This window comes from Suillus fuscotomentosus (genome assembly GCF_016647785.1).
Source record: "Suillus fuscotomentosus strain FC203 chromosome Unknown F5891scaffold_14, whole genome shotgun sequence".
Lineage (NCBI taxonomy): Eukaryota > Fungi > Basidiomycota > Agaricomycetes > Boletales > Suillaceae > Suillus > Suillus fuscotomentosus.
This window is the reverse complement of record NW_024539526.1, coordinates 496,822-508,910: the sequence shown is the minus strand read 5'-3', so window position 1 is coordinate 508,910 and position 12,089 is coordinate 496,822. Positions and strand designations below refer to the sequence as shown.

Genomic DNA, 12,089 nt, shown 5'->3' with positions numbered 1-12,089 from the left:
CAATTTTCAGACAATCAAAGGAGGAGTAGGCATTTTGGTGGCAGATGCGCTGTTGTGACTCATTGTGACTTCGGTGACCATCTGTGACCGTCAAACGGCGCCACAATCAGCGGTGGAGTGCTACTTCAGTCAATCACACATAGGTAGCGGTATAGAGCATTTCCATTCACTGGTGTCAGGTATCAAGGGTATAAAATACAACATCTCTACAGAATATTGCTCAGCTCATTCACTGCAAGATACATCAAGACATTTTCGCTATTTCCACTGTCAACTCTGCCATTATTGTCTCTGGGAGTACTCAATGACCGTGATATCACTTTGACGCCCACGCGGCCTGCTTCCCATCGAGGCCCTTGCGATAGGCGTCCATAAATCTAAGTGAGCGTGTGGAGAATCTGATTCGAAAAGATCAAAACTTGAAATCAGAGTACTAAAGAGTCGAAAAAGGCTTACTACCGTCAAATAGCTTCTAGTGGAACAGCCGCAAGGGCAGCAAGAACATTCCATTCAAGATCAACCTCTTTTGACGACACCGCAAGTTCACGATAGACTCGCTTCGAATAACCCCAACACTGTTCAATGCTGATGTCACTCATTTCGCACATTTAAGCTTTTTGGTAACTGTAATGCCTACTCGTTCCTCATTTTCTCGATTTAACTCGTAAAAACTACATGTGTGTATTGCCACATACTCTATGCACATAATCATGGAACCATTTTCAATTACACTTCATGTACAGCGAGCTACAGGTGAATTCAGTGAAATGTCACACTAAAGTCACGTGATGAACCAGAGTATGAATGAGGCCTATCTTATGTAAATGTGTTGCGTCCAAATCAAGGAGTGAACTTTTTAATGCAAAGCACTGTAACGTTTGTTTTGAATCAGGAACGACCGGTATACGACTCGTTTTTCAATGTTACTTCCAATTGCACATCCTACCTTTACCAAGTCTATCGTCAGCAACGGCCAATGTTAATGAGAAACTACGACTCGGACACGTCATTCTCACCGCGCACCGTGTGTACAGCGCCGGCTTACTCAGGCTTATCATGGGCAATGCTAGCTAAAAATGAACTTTCGGAGTTGGAGGCAAGTGAGAGATATCATTAGAGCTTGTCCTTGTGCCACCGCTATACGATTCTGTGAGCTTTTGAACATAGATGTCCTCTCCCAGCGAAAGTAGGTCGCTGCTGCATTTAGACGTCGGCGAATCTACACAGTCTGCCTATGGCACATCCCTCGACGACAATGACGACCCGGAGTCCATTTCTAGGAAGGTTGTGGAGCGAAATCTTCTACGAAAGCTAGATTCCAGAACAGCGTATCTTGTTCTTATCTACATCTTAAACCAGGTGCGTAAGGCATCAGTAACTTGTCTCGTCCGTTCTCCACCTCTGTGATAACTACTACAACCCCCAGATGGATCGAAGTAACGCTGCGTAAGACGTTCCGCAAGGAATATCTATGTTTCTAGCTAATATACGTTTTTATCCGTAGCGCTGCGAGGCTTCGTGGTCTCGAGGAAGACCTTGGTATGAAGGGTACACAGTTCAATACGTTGATCAGCAGTCTATACATCGGCTATGTGTTCATGCAAACACCATCGTAAGTAACTATATATTTTACTACTTCTCTCTGAAAGTTGAACCATGGTGGCAGAAACTTCATTCTCACTCGCATAACAAAACCATCATTGTATCTATCCACCTGCATGTCGCTATGGGGTCTCCTGACCACTCTCATTGGTGTGTTTTGTCGTCTCACTCGTGTTTGTGATGGCGAACTTAAAATGAACGGCAACAACCCACAATATCAATAAAGGGATATCTACGAGGTTGGTGTATTGTACAATAGTGTACGATTATAACGCTGATATATATCTTTGCAGCTACTACCAAGCACTTTCTTCACGCTTTCTGGTGGGATTCTTAGAGGCCACCTTTTATCCTGGTGCTGTTTATCTGCTTTCAAGATGGTATTTTTCGCATTTCACTTCACGTGACAGGCTTGCTGAATGAGTCGCAGGTATAAGCGAGAAGAGCTTGGGTACAGGACCGCATTCTTTACCGCAGGAATTGGAATTAGCAATGCTTTTGGTTCGTTGCTAGCCTCTGGAATTCTAGCAACCATGGAGGGGCTTCTTGGTTATGCGGCCTGGAGGTGCGGAACAGGCATTTTTCCTGGAAGATGCTTGGCATGGATTTTGATTACTTTCAAGTTCAGGTGGCTGTTTTTCATAGAGGGCTATTTGACGATTTTAGTCGGCATCGGTGGAATGTTCATACTTCCTGACTTTCCTTCGAGCACTGCGAGTTGGCTCACCCCTGCAGAGCATAATCTGGCTCAAAAGCGGATGGAGGAGGATTCAGAAGGCCATGGTACCGCTGAGCCTACGTCATCCGGCGGCTTTGCTGTTGTCCTGTCATTAATGACTGATTGGAGAGCGTGGTTGGTTGGCACGGCATTGTGTTGCTGTAATGCATCTCTGTCTTTTAATATGTTCTTCCCGACCTTGGCGGCCACAATGGGGTACTCGCCTACTATCAGTCTTCTGCTGTGCACACCGCCATGGATCATGAGCACAATCACCGCAGTCACTATCGCACGGTAGGCGCTATTGAAGTTTCAACTTACCCCTCAGTGAAGACTTATGTTTTTCAAGTCACTCTGACGCAACGCGTGAACGCTTTGGGCATATGACCTTTGCGTTATTGATGTTGATTACTGGATATGTTCTGGCTATGTCCACGATGAATTTTACCGTTCGCTACATCTCACTGTCAGTCGTATTTCATGCATCATTCATCTCTGCGTTTCTGATTATTTAAACCAGTTTTTTCATGGCCCAAGCACAGGTCTCGAACGTCATTCTGCTAACGTGGATCAGTAATACATTCGCTCGTTCTAGCTCTAAGCGAGCGGTTGCGATCGGGTTCATGAATTGCATTGGAACATCAGGGAACACCTTATCACCGTCAGTCCGTTTCTAGTATCTCTTGTATGTCACCATTAATGACATTTCATACCACACCAGATACATTTGGCCATCCAGCTGGGGCCCGACATATACAAACTCGTACCTCATTTGCATCGTGCTAGCCATCTCATGCATTTCATTGTGCTGGGTGTTTAGGCGGCATCTTGAGCGATTGAATGAAGCTGCTGGTGAGGAAGAGCGCGAGCTGAATCTTGCTAAAGGTTATAGATACCTATTGTAGCTTGTCGTAAAGAGTAGTGATTGTAGAGGTCACAATCATTCATATGCATCATCTGTGCTGGTGTGTGACTGATGCTATATGAATTTTTACGATGCATCTCCACACAATCCAGGGTCGCCCAAATAATCGCGACTGCACTGGCGGCTGTGTTTAACGATCGCATCCAGATTCAGGATTATCTCCCGGGGCCGCATGATGATGAACCCTGGGATAATAATGATTTCACGATCGTGCGTTTGGTTGCAATGGAAATCGACTGGGGCTCTTTTGATGTCGAAAACTTGAAGCGGAAGGCCCCCGGGTCGTATGAAAATGGGACGAACTATACACAATGTTTTATCCTTCCGGCGCTGGCAAGTTATTTCAAAGCACAAAATGACAAAGCATTGCTCGCGTTGAAGGATGGTGAGAATGCTCTGGCGCACTTGGAGGATGACCGTGCATATTTGACGCGCTTTTTGGGTGTAGACAACGAAGCACATCCAAAGTTCGAGTGTTTTCTTTGACTAAGTACTCATAGGTTGTTTTGTTGGTTGGTGCCGATACGTCGAGTTCCTTTCGTTCCCAGTTCCCTTTGACAATACTCAATATCCTACTATGTCTCACACGTGATAGTTTTGCGACTCAGTATAAATATCCTATCCTCAACTAGTTCCCCATTATTCTCGTGCCATATGCTATATGTACATTAAACATGCACACTCGACACTTTCTCAGTAGTAGAAATAGAATTGAACTTGAACGTTACCGCCAAGTTCGTGGCCGAAACGCGGATCATCAAGTACCCATCGTTCTTCCTTGGATTGTCCGACATAGAGTACTTTGACAGAAATTGGAACCGGACCAGAACAAAAAAAGGTCACAATCATTTATCTGTATTGTCTGTGCCGGTCTGCGACCGACATTCGAACATTGCATAGAAACTTAAGATCGCCATATGCAGGTTGGTGCTGTTTCTGTTGTTAGAAAGTGTCCGTATGAGCTATTGGTTCATTAATTTCACTATTTTGGCGAGTGAGGTGCCAAGCCATCTCATCAATGATTGACTAGTAAGACTGCCAAAGACGGCCCAAAGTGCTTCCCTGCACGGTGAAAACTTGACAGCGTCTCATTCCCATGCAAATAAACTCTGCACTGGCTGGAGTGTATATTGAGGTGAAACAGGGTTAGCTCTCAGGCTCTAGGCTAGTCCAAGGCTAGTCTAACCTGAAGGTTTGAAATGTCTTGTCATGCGATAGTGGTAATTCCGCAGCCCCTCGCTTGAAAAATCACGAGGGATCGGCTGTCATAAGCGATAGCACTCCACGTATATGCATACCTGTGCTACTACCACAATAAGGATGTCAAGAAAGCGGCTAGAGCGGTGAACAAGAAGCAGAAAAATCACCTGATGAGTCGAGGCCAATTCGAGGTCATTGATACCGTATGCATCAAATCTCTAGAGTGACGAAGCATCGGAAGTAGCAGTTTCTCGGAGAATCTAGATAGCACATCAAGGCTTGATTCGTGGGGAATCCCGGAAGTGCTAAAGCTGTGACAGATACGACAAGCGTGACCGTGACAGACGCGATATGGGTATAATCACATGTCAATCCACATTCGAAGTATATCAACCCCTTGCGCTTCCATTTCTTTTCCATTCCCTTCTTGTACACCTACTAGTAACCTCACATTCACCTTCATAATGGCATCAACCGCGCAATCACAGTTCAAAGTACCTGAAATCACGGTTTTAAATCGTGTTGTTTCTATTCCCTTAATTGCGTCTTCACTTGAACAGATAAATTCCATCCTTGAGAAAAACACGCTCACCCGCTCTCCATACCACGCAGCTCAATCAATCACCAACACCGCCTATAACTACTCGCAGCCTATTCAGATTCGTCTAGCCCCACTCCTCGTCCGTGCGGACGGTATCGCCAACAAGGGTCTCGATGCAGTTGAGTCGAGGTACCCTTATCCGTTCCAGGCCAAGCCCGAGGAAGTGGCCAGTTACGTGCGTGAAACTGCAGGAAAGACATTTGAGAATGTCAAAACACCTGCAGTTGGCGTTGCAGAGGGGATCGACAAGGTGGGGACCACGTGACGTATAACCCCTGTTACACGATTGACATGAGTTTTCAGAAATTTGCACCGGTCGTTGACTACATCGAGAAAATCACTGGAAATATTTCCAATGAATCGGGTGCTTCTTCGCCCTCGTCTACATCTTCCGACTCTCAATATCAGTATCAGCGTGCGATCAACGTTTCCAAGCACCTCAAGGACCATCTCTACGTCTATTCATCAGAGCATCTCAAGCAAGTACAGCAGCAAAGTGTCCTAGTGTGAGATACCCTCTTTTTAGCGCATATATGCGTTGATTCTGACCAATCATCCCTCAGTCAACGCGCGACAGACACCGCTAATTCTATCTCTGCTCTCGCCTCCAACCAGTTCAATAATGCTCAAAATGCCTTCTATGGTGTTGCTCACAATTTGCTCTCCGAGATGCAGAAAATACAGCATTCTACCGCTCAGCTCCCTCAGACCATACAGGCTACATATCCTGACATCTCCAAAACCGTCGCAGACTTACACGATATCATCACGAATCCTTCTCTCCCTGTCCCCGAGAAGCTCAATCGCGTGGGTAGAGAGGTCAAAGAGCGCGTGTCTCCACTGCTTGAAAAGCTCACTCAGCGGATAGGCGAGATCATTAACGTCCTTGGGTCGAAGGCAGAAGAGGCCAAACACACCGCTGAGGGGAATGGCAATGGGCTTTCCTCTGACGCAGATTCCTGATGGATTCAAAATTTCTCCTTCATCACGTTCTCTCGTTGTCGTCATGGCTCATAGAAGTTTGAATAGAGTAGAGATTTCGTTCCTCCATGCACTATTGTTCATATGCATTCGTTGTCGTATTCTTCCGTTCACCTTGTAGTTGTATTCGAAGCTTTCATGCTCCCTTTTTCGATCAGGTAATGGTGGATAATTTGTACATTAAACTGTTTGTTAGTGCAGTGACATCAGATAGACAGGTTATAATAAAAGGAGTAACCTCGCCAAAGGTCGAACGACCCTTTACATAAAGAGTCTCGAGTTAAGCGTTGAACGTTTGAATGTACTGTTGAAGCACTCCAACTAGACGCCATCACGTCACATCGCAGCTTCTGCAGCTCTAAGAGCGACTTCGAAACCTTCCAGAAGTCCTTGCCTTTCTTCCATCCCAACACTAATCCTCACCAAGCCCTCTTCTACACCGTACTCCGCTGCCCATCCAAGTTCGAAAAAATGCGCTAAAATGGTATATGGACACGCGAGCGTAAAGTTCGTTCCAAGACTCGGGCCCTTCTGGAATGGCATGTTATCGAAGAAAGCCCGCGAAGCAGCAGTCGAGGTGAACGTGAGTGAAAATAGCCCTCCGTATCCTCCCTCTGGGAGCTTGCACGAGAGGTAGTTTTCAGTCGTGATATATTTTGGGTAGAAGACCTCTTTAATGACGGGGGATGGTATGGATGTTCCACCTGCGATGGATCTCGATCGTAAGAAGTCACAAACGGCGAGCGTGTTCTCATCGATGATGCGAATGCGCCATGCAAAGTTTCGGGAGTTGCGCTCCATGAAGATTGCGTCTTCATCAAAGTATGTGTCTTCATAGGTAGCAGACATGTGTGCTTTGAGCGTGGCGTAGTGGCGACTTTGAGGATTGAGAATTAAACTGAGTGGTAGCAAGTATGAGATCAAGCTTCTGAGGATGGTAAGATACCTACCTTCCGCCCATAGTGTTTGCGTCGCCGCTAAAGATCTTGGACAAGCTGCTCACAACGACGTCTGCATGTTGCAGCACGTCGACATTGACGAAGTTTCCGATGGTCTCATCTATGACGATCACGAAATTATATTTATCTGCAAGGGCACGGAGGACGGAGATGTCAGCTGAGCGAAGGAGAGGATTTGACGGGAACTCTGTAAAAAGAGCTGCAATAGGCAGCGCGGAAGGGTTCGCGGAAAGCTCCTGCTTGATAATTGTCTCCAGCGCGTCTATGTCAGAGTCAAGACCGTGTCCGAGGAAGTGACAGCCAGGACCCCATTTTTGAAGGATTTTTAGGGTATCAGTGTAGGTAAATCTAAGAGACTATCAGCACGTATCTCGATGCAACTTTAAAAAAAAGTACCCAAAGCACACGCTCTTGACCGGTGGCCGTGTGCCTAGAATCAATTGATGGGCACTCCAAATTGCAGACATGCCAGTTGGGAATAGGTATACATCATCCTCCGTCACGTCCTTCACTCCTCTGTGGCTGGGCCCCACTTCGACATCTTGTGCGCCTGCACATGGACCATTCGGACAGTCTTCCCAATTGTCTCTAACGAGCACGCCAGCAATTCGTCTGCGCATAGCCCGCTTTGCTTGAGAACCTGCATTAACTGGGAGGTTTCTCCCGTATCGTTCTTCAAGATAGATGTTTTGGTCTTTACTGAGTTCCTCTTGCAGGTTCGAACTGAGTGAAAGAGCCGATCCGAAGGACGACGATTGTGGGGCGCGCTTGACGCTATAGTGTTTGTTCAGCGTCTTGAATGGAGTACGGGGAGACGTTGACGAGAGTACCGGAGAATTTGGTGATTCAACCGGGAGAAGGGAGAGACAGTAGTCCGCGAGGCGGGAAGAAATACCGAGACCTGTATGCTGCCAGAATTGTTTTGCGAAAGGCCATGCATCTGCAGGGAATAGAACGATGTGTAGCTCTACCGTGTGTTGCGTGGATGGCACGGGAGTGTCCTCAGGATAAATGTGATATTGCACGAGCCGCGCGTGCGTTGGTGTGCCTGCTAATGATGCTCGATCAAGCATAAAAGATCGACACTGATCTGCGACCTTCTTGGATGGGTATAACATGCATTTTTCGTTGGCTGCCCCAAATTTTAGCTCGCATATCCGTGCAAGCTTCCGATTAATGGGTTAGGGACATACTATTTAATTTGACTTGGAACAGACACATACCTTTTCGATGCGTAGATGGATAAAGAACCTTGGGTATCCGGTCACCATAGCATCAACAACTCGCTTTTCTCCTTCCTCATATCCCACATTGTCTGCCCATGTAGGAAGTGAAACAGATATCGCATGCTGAGTGAAAGGTGGTACTGCAGATCCAAGTGGATAGTTGCTTGGGGAATGCGGGGTAGTCATAATATTATCGCGGGGTAGAAGTGAATATCTGATATTTGCGATGCCTAAGGATTATTTCTAGCAAAAACTGGCGCTTGCATAAATTCAGTCGCGTGTCCAGCTAAATGACTCGCGGTGCAATTCTTTACCCGATACGACCCCCGCAAGCTTACTAAGCCGGACAGTATTCGGGTTTTCAATCGGTTTGCACCACTCGGTGCGGATGAGCGATGCTTCGTCACTAATTTTAAAGTCCTGAGCTACTGCAGTCGCAAGGTCAGGTTCAATATCTGCTTCTCAAGGATATCAGATGATTACTACGAACACCACCTCAGAAGAATCACTTACACGGTTTATTGCTGCTGGATATTATTGTGGCAAGTCTTCTACACCCCCCACAGTACACGAGATCCCATCAGACGACGACTGTTCAAACTTCTGTGTCAACCTCGCGTCCATTGCTACGGATACGCAGTCTCCCATGATTGCCTTATCCATTTTTGAAGCAACATGACTCGAAGGGCAAATACTACCGTTGTTCATGTGCTGAATTAGCAAGTACCCAGTTTTGATTCGCGTTCGACAAAGGAAAAGGTGGGCTCTATGACAGGATTGATCGGATATTATCCGCAGTGCTGCTTGAGTTGTGGGTATGCAGATCGAGGGCGAGGGACGAAATGTTTAACGTACTGCGATGCCTGTGTCGTCCAGCTTGGGGTGGCAGCCTGTACCCCAGTTTCATAATCGGACCTCGGGCATGAATTGGAACGAGATAGCAAATTTGTAGAAGCATCAACATTGTGGTGTAATGTCACCTATAATTGCGCGATTTCTTAATAATCAGACGTCATACCACAGGCACGCAGGACGAACCCGGCCGTGACGTGCTGCCTCAATTGCTTCCTTGATATCCAGCGTCTCCTTTGGTGGGCTTTCTCCTACCTTCGTACCTCAGGCCTCAGTAAACACCTGATGCATTTTGCTCCCTTGGTCAAGTTGCGAATGTCGCGGCTGGGTCTGAGTTTTCGGTCTATCCTGCACTCGCTGGGCGGCTGGGGACCTCAAGATTACTGCGCCCTGTCCATCTACAGCGCAGTAACATTTGCTGGCCCCATGAACCCTTTGCTGTGGCGTTGTGTCGAAGTTCGTAGCTGCCGTTGGGACTCACCAGTGACGGCGGCAGTGCCTATCCTTCAGGTTCTCGTGAATACTCGAAGTCATGAATACTAATGACCTAAAAATGACATACAGTGATACAAGTATAAAGTACAGCGAATGGCACAGCAAAAATAGCCCATCAAAATTCCAAGCCTCATTCAACATCGAAGCGCCATTGTAGCTTGACTACTTGCAGTTCTCGTCATCAAAAACCCAGTGGCCGTATGTGCCATGATCCTGAAAGGAATCAACAAATCGTGCCGCAATTGGTGTAATTGAGCAGCGAACCTTTTGGAAGCAGATTTCCGCCCCCATGAAATGCATCCCGTTGAAGCTTGCAGGAGTGGTAGCACAGAACTCCTTCCAATCAGCTCCTGACGGAATGTTCTCGAGGTAATGTTCAATACGCTGCATACCGTCAACTTCATTCACCATATCGTGTCTGAGAAACTTACTCGCTGACCAGATCCAGGCGAAGCACAACCCTGCGACAATCATTAAGTTGCAAATATGCCGACGAGAAGGATCAACAAACAAAATCTTTGTACCAGCTCCAGTACGACGCGCAATCTGGCTCATGCTGGTCGACTTCCCAATGACCTACTACATCGTTTGGACCCTGCACACGCAATATCAGCTGTTTGTATACCAAGAACTACAGGAAACTCACATTATCCTCACACCACTTAGGTGTGTATTCAGCCCCATGGATCTCTACCGGTGTGGCCATGCAAGCCTCAACGCGGCGGTCGTAATATGATGGAACATTTACCAGTCGGGCAGTGTACTCTCGAGTGGCGTATGATGTGCACGTGTGGGACGCCAAGTCGGTCCAAAACATATTCAATCTCAAGCGTTCTTTTTCTTCGTGCTTCCGTCTCTCCTCCACTTGGCGCTCGTGCTCTTCCACTTCCCTGCTCCATTTTTCGCGGAGAAGAATTCTGTCTTGCTCTTCGCGCCTCCGTCTCTCCTCCATGTCGTGTTTGTGCTCTTCCACTTCCTTGCCCCATTTTTCGCGGAGAAGAATGTTGTCTTGCTCTTCGCGTTTCCGTCTTTCCTCCACGTCGTGTTTGTGCTCTTCTACTTCCCTGCTCCATTTTTCGCGGAGAAGAATGTTGTCTTGCTCTTCACGCCTCCGCCTCTCCTTCATGTCGTGCCTGTGCTCTTCTACTTCTGCTTGCCATTTTTTGCGGAGACGAATCCTGTTTTCATCCTGCAGAAGCCAGCGTGCTTTGGTGTAATTGCGCTCGAGAACTTCTTTCTGGTGCTGGCGAAGTTCAATGTCCCAGTCTTCGCGAATGCGGTTTCGAACATCCGGATCTAAAGAGTCCTTGGAAAAGCTAATGGAGAAATTGACAATCGTGAATGTAATAACAAAGAGAGCGATTGCTACATAGACACAAAGAGATTGATAGCGACGATAAGGCTTGCGAGGCCCTATCAGAGGGTCTGCCTCTGATGAGCTGCAAGGCTTGTCGTCACCCATCAGGTATTAATCTATTCGTGAGGCTTACACACCGAGAATGGTAAGGTGGGGGCCCGGGTGAGGAACTACCCATTCTCATCAGTATCGATGACAAGAGTATTCAAGACGGTACTTCACTTGTTATCCTGCCACATGTTCGGAAATATCTGGCGAATAGCTGTTGATTATCAAATGTTCGCAGAAGAATCAACATTTACAAACCTCTCTCTCAGACAAACATCTACCGGAGATTTGACAAATTGTAACGCCTATAAATGTTAGAGGCAGTGTTTATGGGCGAATTCAGTCGGAGTCGCGGAGTTGATAAGTTGCAACCAAATAAGTATTACGTAATAATTAATAATCAAAAGGGCGAGCTACCAATTCAGCGCTCAGCTTGGTCTCGTCCAACTATCAAGTTGCCACCTTATTCGATATCATCACATGTACAAGTTCCTGAATTGAAAATCTCGATTCCCGATCATAAGTTGGCCGCTATAGATAAGACTGAGTGAATCGAGACATACCAGTAAGTCCTAGCAGTAAGTTTGACAAGATAGGCTGACCTGGTTACTAGACTAACAAACCGATACAGATGTTGTAAAATATATATTTGCATATGGTCGCAAACGGCCTCCAACTCCAGCGGATCATCGATCATCGCCTACTGTGATTGACTATTCGCGGAGAATTCATGACCGATCGGAAAAGGTCGGCTAGTCTTTCTTCCAAGAATATCGGGCAACTGTACTGGCAAGAACTGGTCGATGCAGAGGGTAAGATATCGTCGGTAGTGCCATATAATTATCAAGACAACGATCCATGCATAAGAAGCATGTGGTTACCACCTAGGCTGTGAGCATGGTCGCGGAGTTGCGATAACACCTCACCGGCTTTCATGAAAGCGTCGTCGGGGATCAGATTGGCTTTAGTGTGCTTTTCCTTCGAAAGGTGGCCTTGATGCAGTGACTTCACGACGCAGCTAATTGAACTTGTTCCAAACTAGCGGAGTCACTAGCGGTGATACGCTGGATATATGCACCACGCTGTGCAGATCCGATCACCATATCGATCCATGGGCCAAGGCCA

General features: G+C 46.8%; 4 protein-coding genes across 4 annotated transcripts; 2 read left to right on the top strand and 2 right to left on the bottom strand.

The window, feature by feature from the left end:
- Positions 1-1,098: 1,098 nt before the first annotated feature.
- On the top strand, positions 1,099-3,315 carry F5891DRAFT_1020710 (MFS general substrate transporter). Its single transcript, XM_041361138.1, has 11 exons — positions 1,099-1,359; positions 1,427-1,446; positions 1,505-1,612; positions 1,667-1,752; positions 1,829-1,841; positions 1,896-1,982; positions 2,033-2,167; positions 2,231-2,614; positions 2,670-2,786; positions 2,841-2,981; positions 3,042-3,315. The coding sequence occupies exons 1-11, from the start codon at positions 1,168-1,170 to the stop codon at positions 3,223-3,225; spliced, it is 1,467 nt and encodes a 488-aa protein (XP_041228714.1). The 5' UTR covers positions 1,099-1,167; the 3' UTR covers positions 3,226-3,315.
- A 1,496-nt stretch (positions 3,316-4,811) lies between these two features.
- Positions 4,812-6,186, top strand: F5891DRAFT_117865 (uncharacterized protein). The gene is made up of 3 exons (XM_041365802.1): positions 4,812-5,296; positions 5,350-5,552; positions 5,610-6,186. Exons 1-3 carry the CDS (start codon positions 4,910-4,912, stop codon positions 6,007-6,009), a joined length of 990 nt encoding a protein of 329 aa, XP_041228713.1. The 5' UTR covers positions 4,812-4,909; the 3' UTR covers positions 6,010-6,186.
- Positions 6,187-8,660, bottom strand: F5891DRAFT_117878 (pyridoxal phosphate-dependent transferase). The gene is made up of 4 exons (XM_041365805.1): positions 8,210-8,660; positions 7,383-8,152; positions 6,978-7,334; positions 6,187-6,925 (listed from the first exon to the last, which is right to left on the bottom strand). Exons 1-4 carry the CDS (start codon positions 8,396-8,398, stop codon positions 6,364-6,366), a joined length of 1,878 nt encoding a protein of 625 aa, XP_041228712.1. The 5' UTR covers positions 8,399-8,660; the 3' UTR covers positions 6,187-6,363.
- A 915-nt stretch (positions 8,661-9,575) lies between these two features.
- On the bottom strand, positions 9,576-11,282 carry F5891DRAFT_117832 (uncharacterized protein). Its single transcript, XM_041365799.1, has 8 exons — positions 11,223-11,282; positions 11,139-11,167; positions 11,054-11,086; positions 10,206-10,998; positions 10,071-10,154; positions 9,991-10,020; positions 9,824-9,943; positions 9,576-9,772 (listed from the first exon to the last, which is right to left on the bottom strand). Exons 2-8 carry the CDS (start codon positions 11,153-11,155, stop codon positions 9,722-9,724), a joined length of 1,128 nt encoding a protein of 375 aa, XP_041228711.1. The 5' UTR covers positions 11,156-11,167; positions 11,223-11,282; the 3' UTR covers positions 9,576-9,721.
- Positions 11,283-12,089: the final 807 nt, after the last annotated feature.

Excerpts from the sequence above, each read along its gene's own strand:
- F5891DRAFT_1020710 (XM_041361138.1), top strand. The coding sequence starts at position 1,168 with ATGTCCTCTCCCAGCGAAAGTAGGTCGCTGCTGCATTTAGACGTCGGC. Across the intron at positions 1,613-1,666 it reads GTGTTCATGCAAACACCATC|AAACTTCATTCTCACTCGCA; the intron begins GTAAGTAACTAT and ends CCATGGTGGCAG. Across the intron at positions 1,983-2,032 it reads GTTTATCTGCTTTCAAGATG|GTATAAGCGAGAAGAGCTTG; the intron begins GTATTTTTCGCA and ends AATGAGTCGCAG.
- F5891DRAFT_117865 (XM_041365802.1), top strand. The coding sequence starts at position 4,910 with ATGGCATCAACCGCGCAATCACAGTTCAAAGTACCTGAAATCACGGTT. Across the intron at positions 5,297-5,349 it reads TTGCAGAGGGGATCGACAAG|AAATTTGCACCGGTCGTTGA; the intron begins GTGGGGACCACG and ends ATGAGTTTTCAG. Across the intron at positions 5,553-5,609 it reads CAGCAGCAAAGTGTCCTAGT|TCAACGCGCGACAGACACCG; the intron begins GTGAGATACCCT and ends ATCATCCCTCAG.
- F5891DRAFT_117878 (XM_041365805.1), bottom strand. The coding sequence starts at position 8,398 with ATGACTACCCCGCATTCCCCAAGCAACTATCCACTTGGATCTGCAGTA. Across the intron at positions 8,153-8,209 it reads TCCATCTACGCATCGAAAAG|CTTGCACGGATATGCGAGCT; the intron begins GTATGTGTCTGT and ends ATTAATCGGAAG. Across the intron at positions 7,335-7,382 it reads GTCAAGAGCGTGTGCTTTGG|ATTTACCTACACTGATACCC; the intron begins GTACTTTTTTTT and ends ATAGTCTCTTAG.
- F5891DRAFT_117832 (XM_041365799.1), bottom strand. Across the intron at positions 10,155-10,205 it reads CTAAGTGGTGTGAGGATAAT|GGTCCAAACGATGTAGTAGG; the intron begins GTGAGTTTCCTG and ends TTGCGTGTGCAG. Across the intron at positions 10,021-10,070 it reads GGAGCTGGTACAAAGATTTT|GGTTGTGCTTCGCCTGGATC; the intron begins GTTTGTTGATCC and ends TGATTGTCGCAG.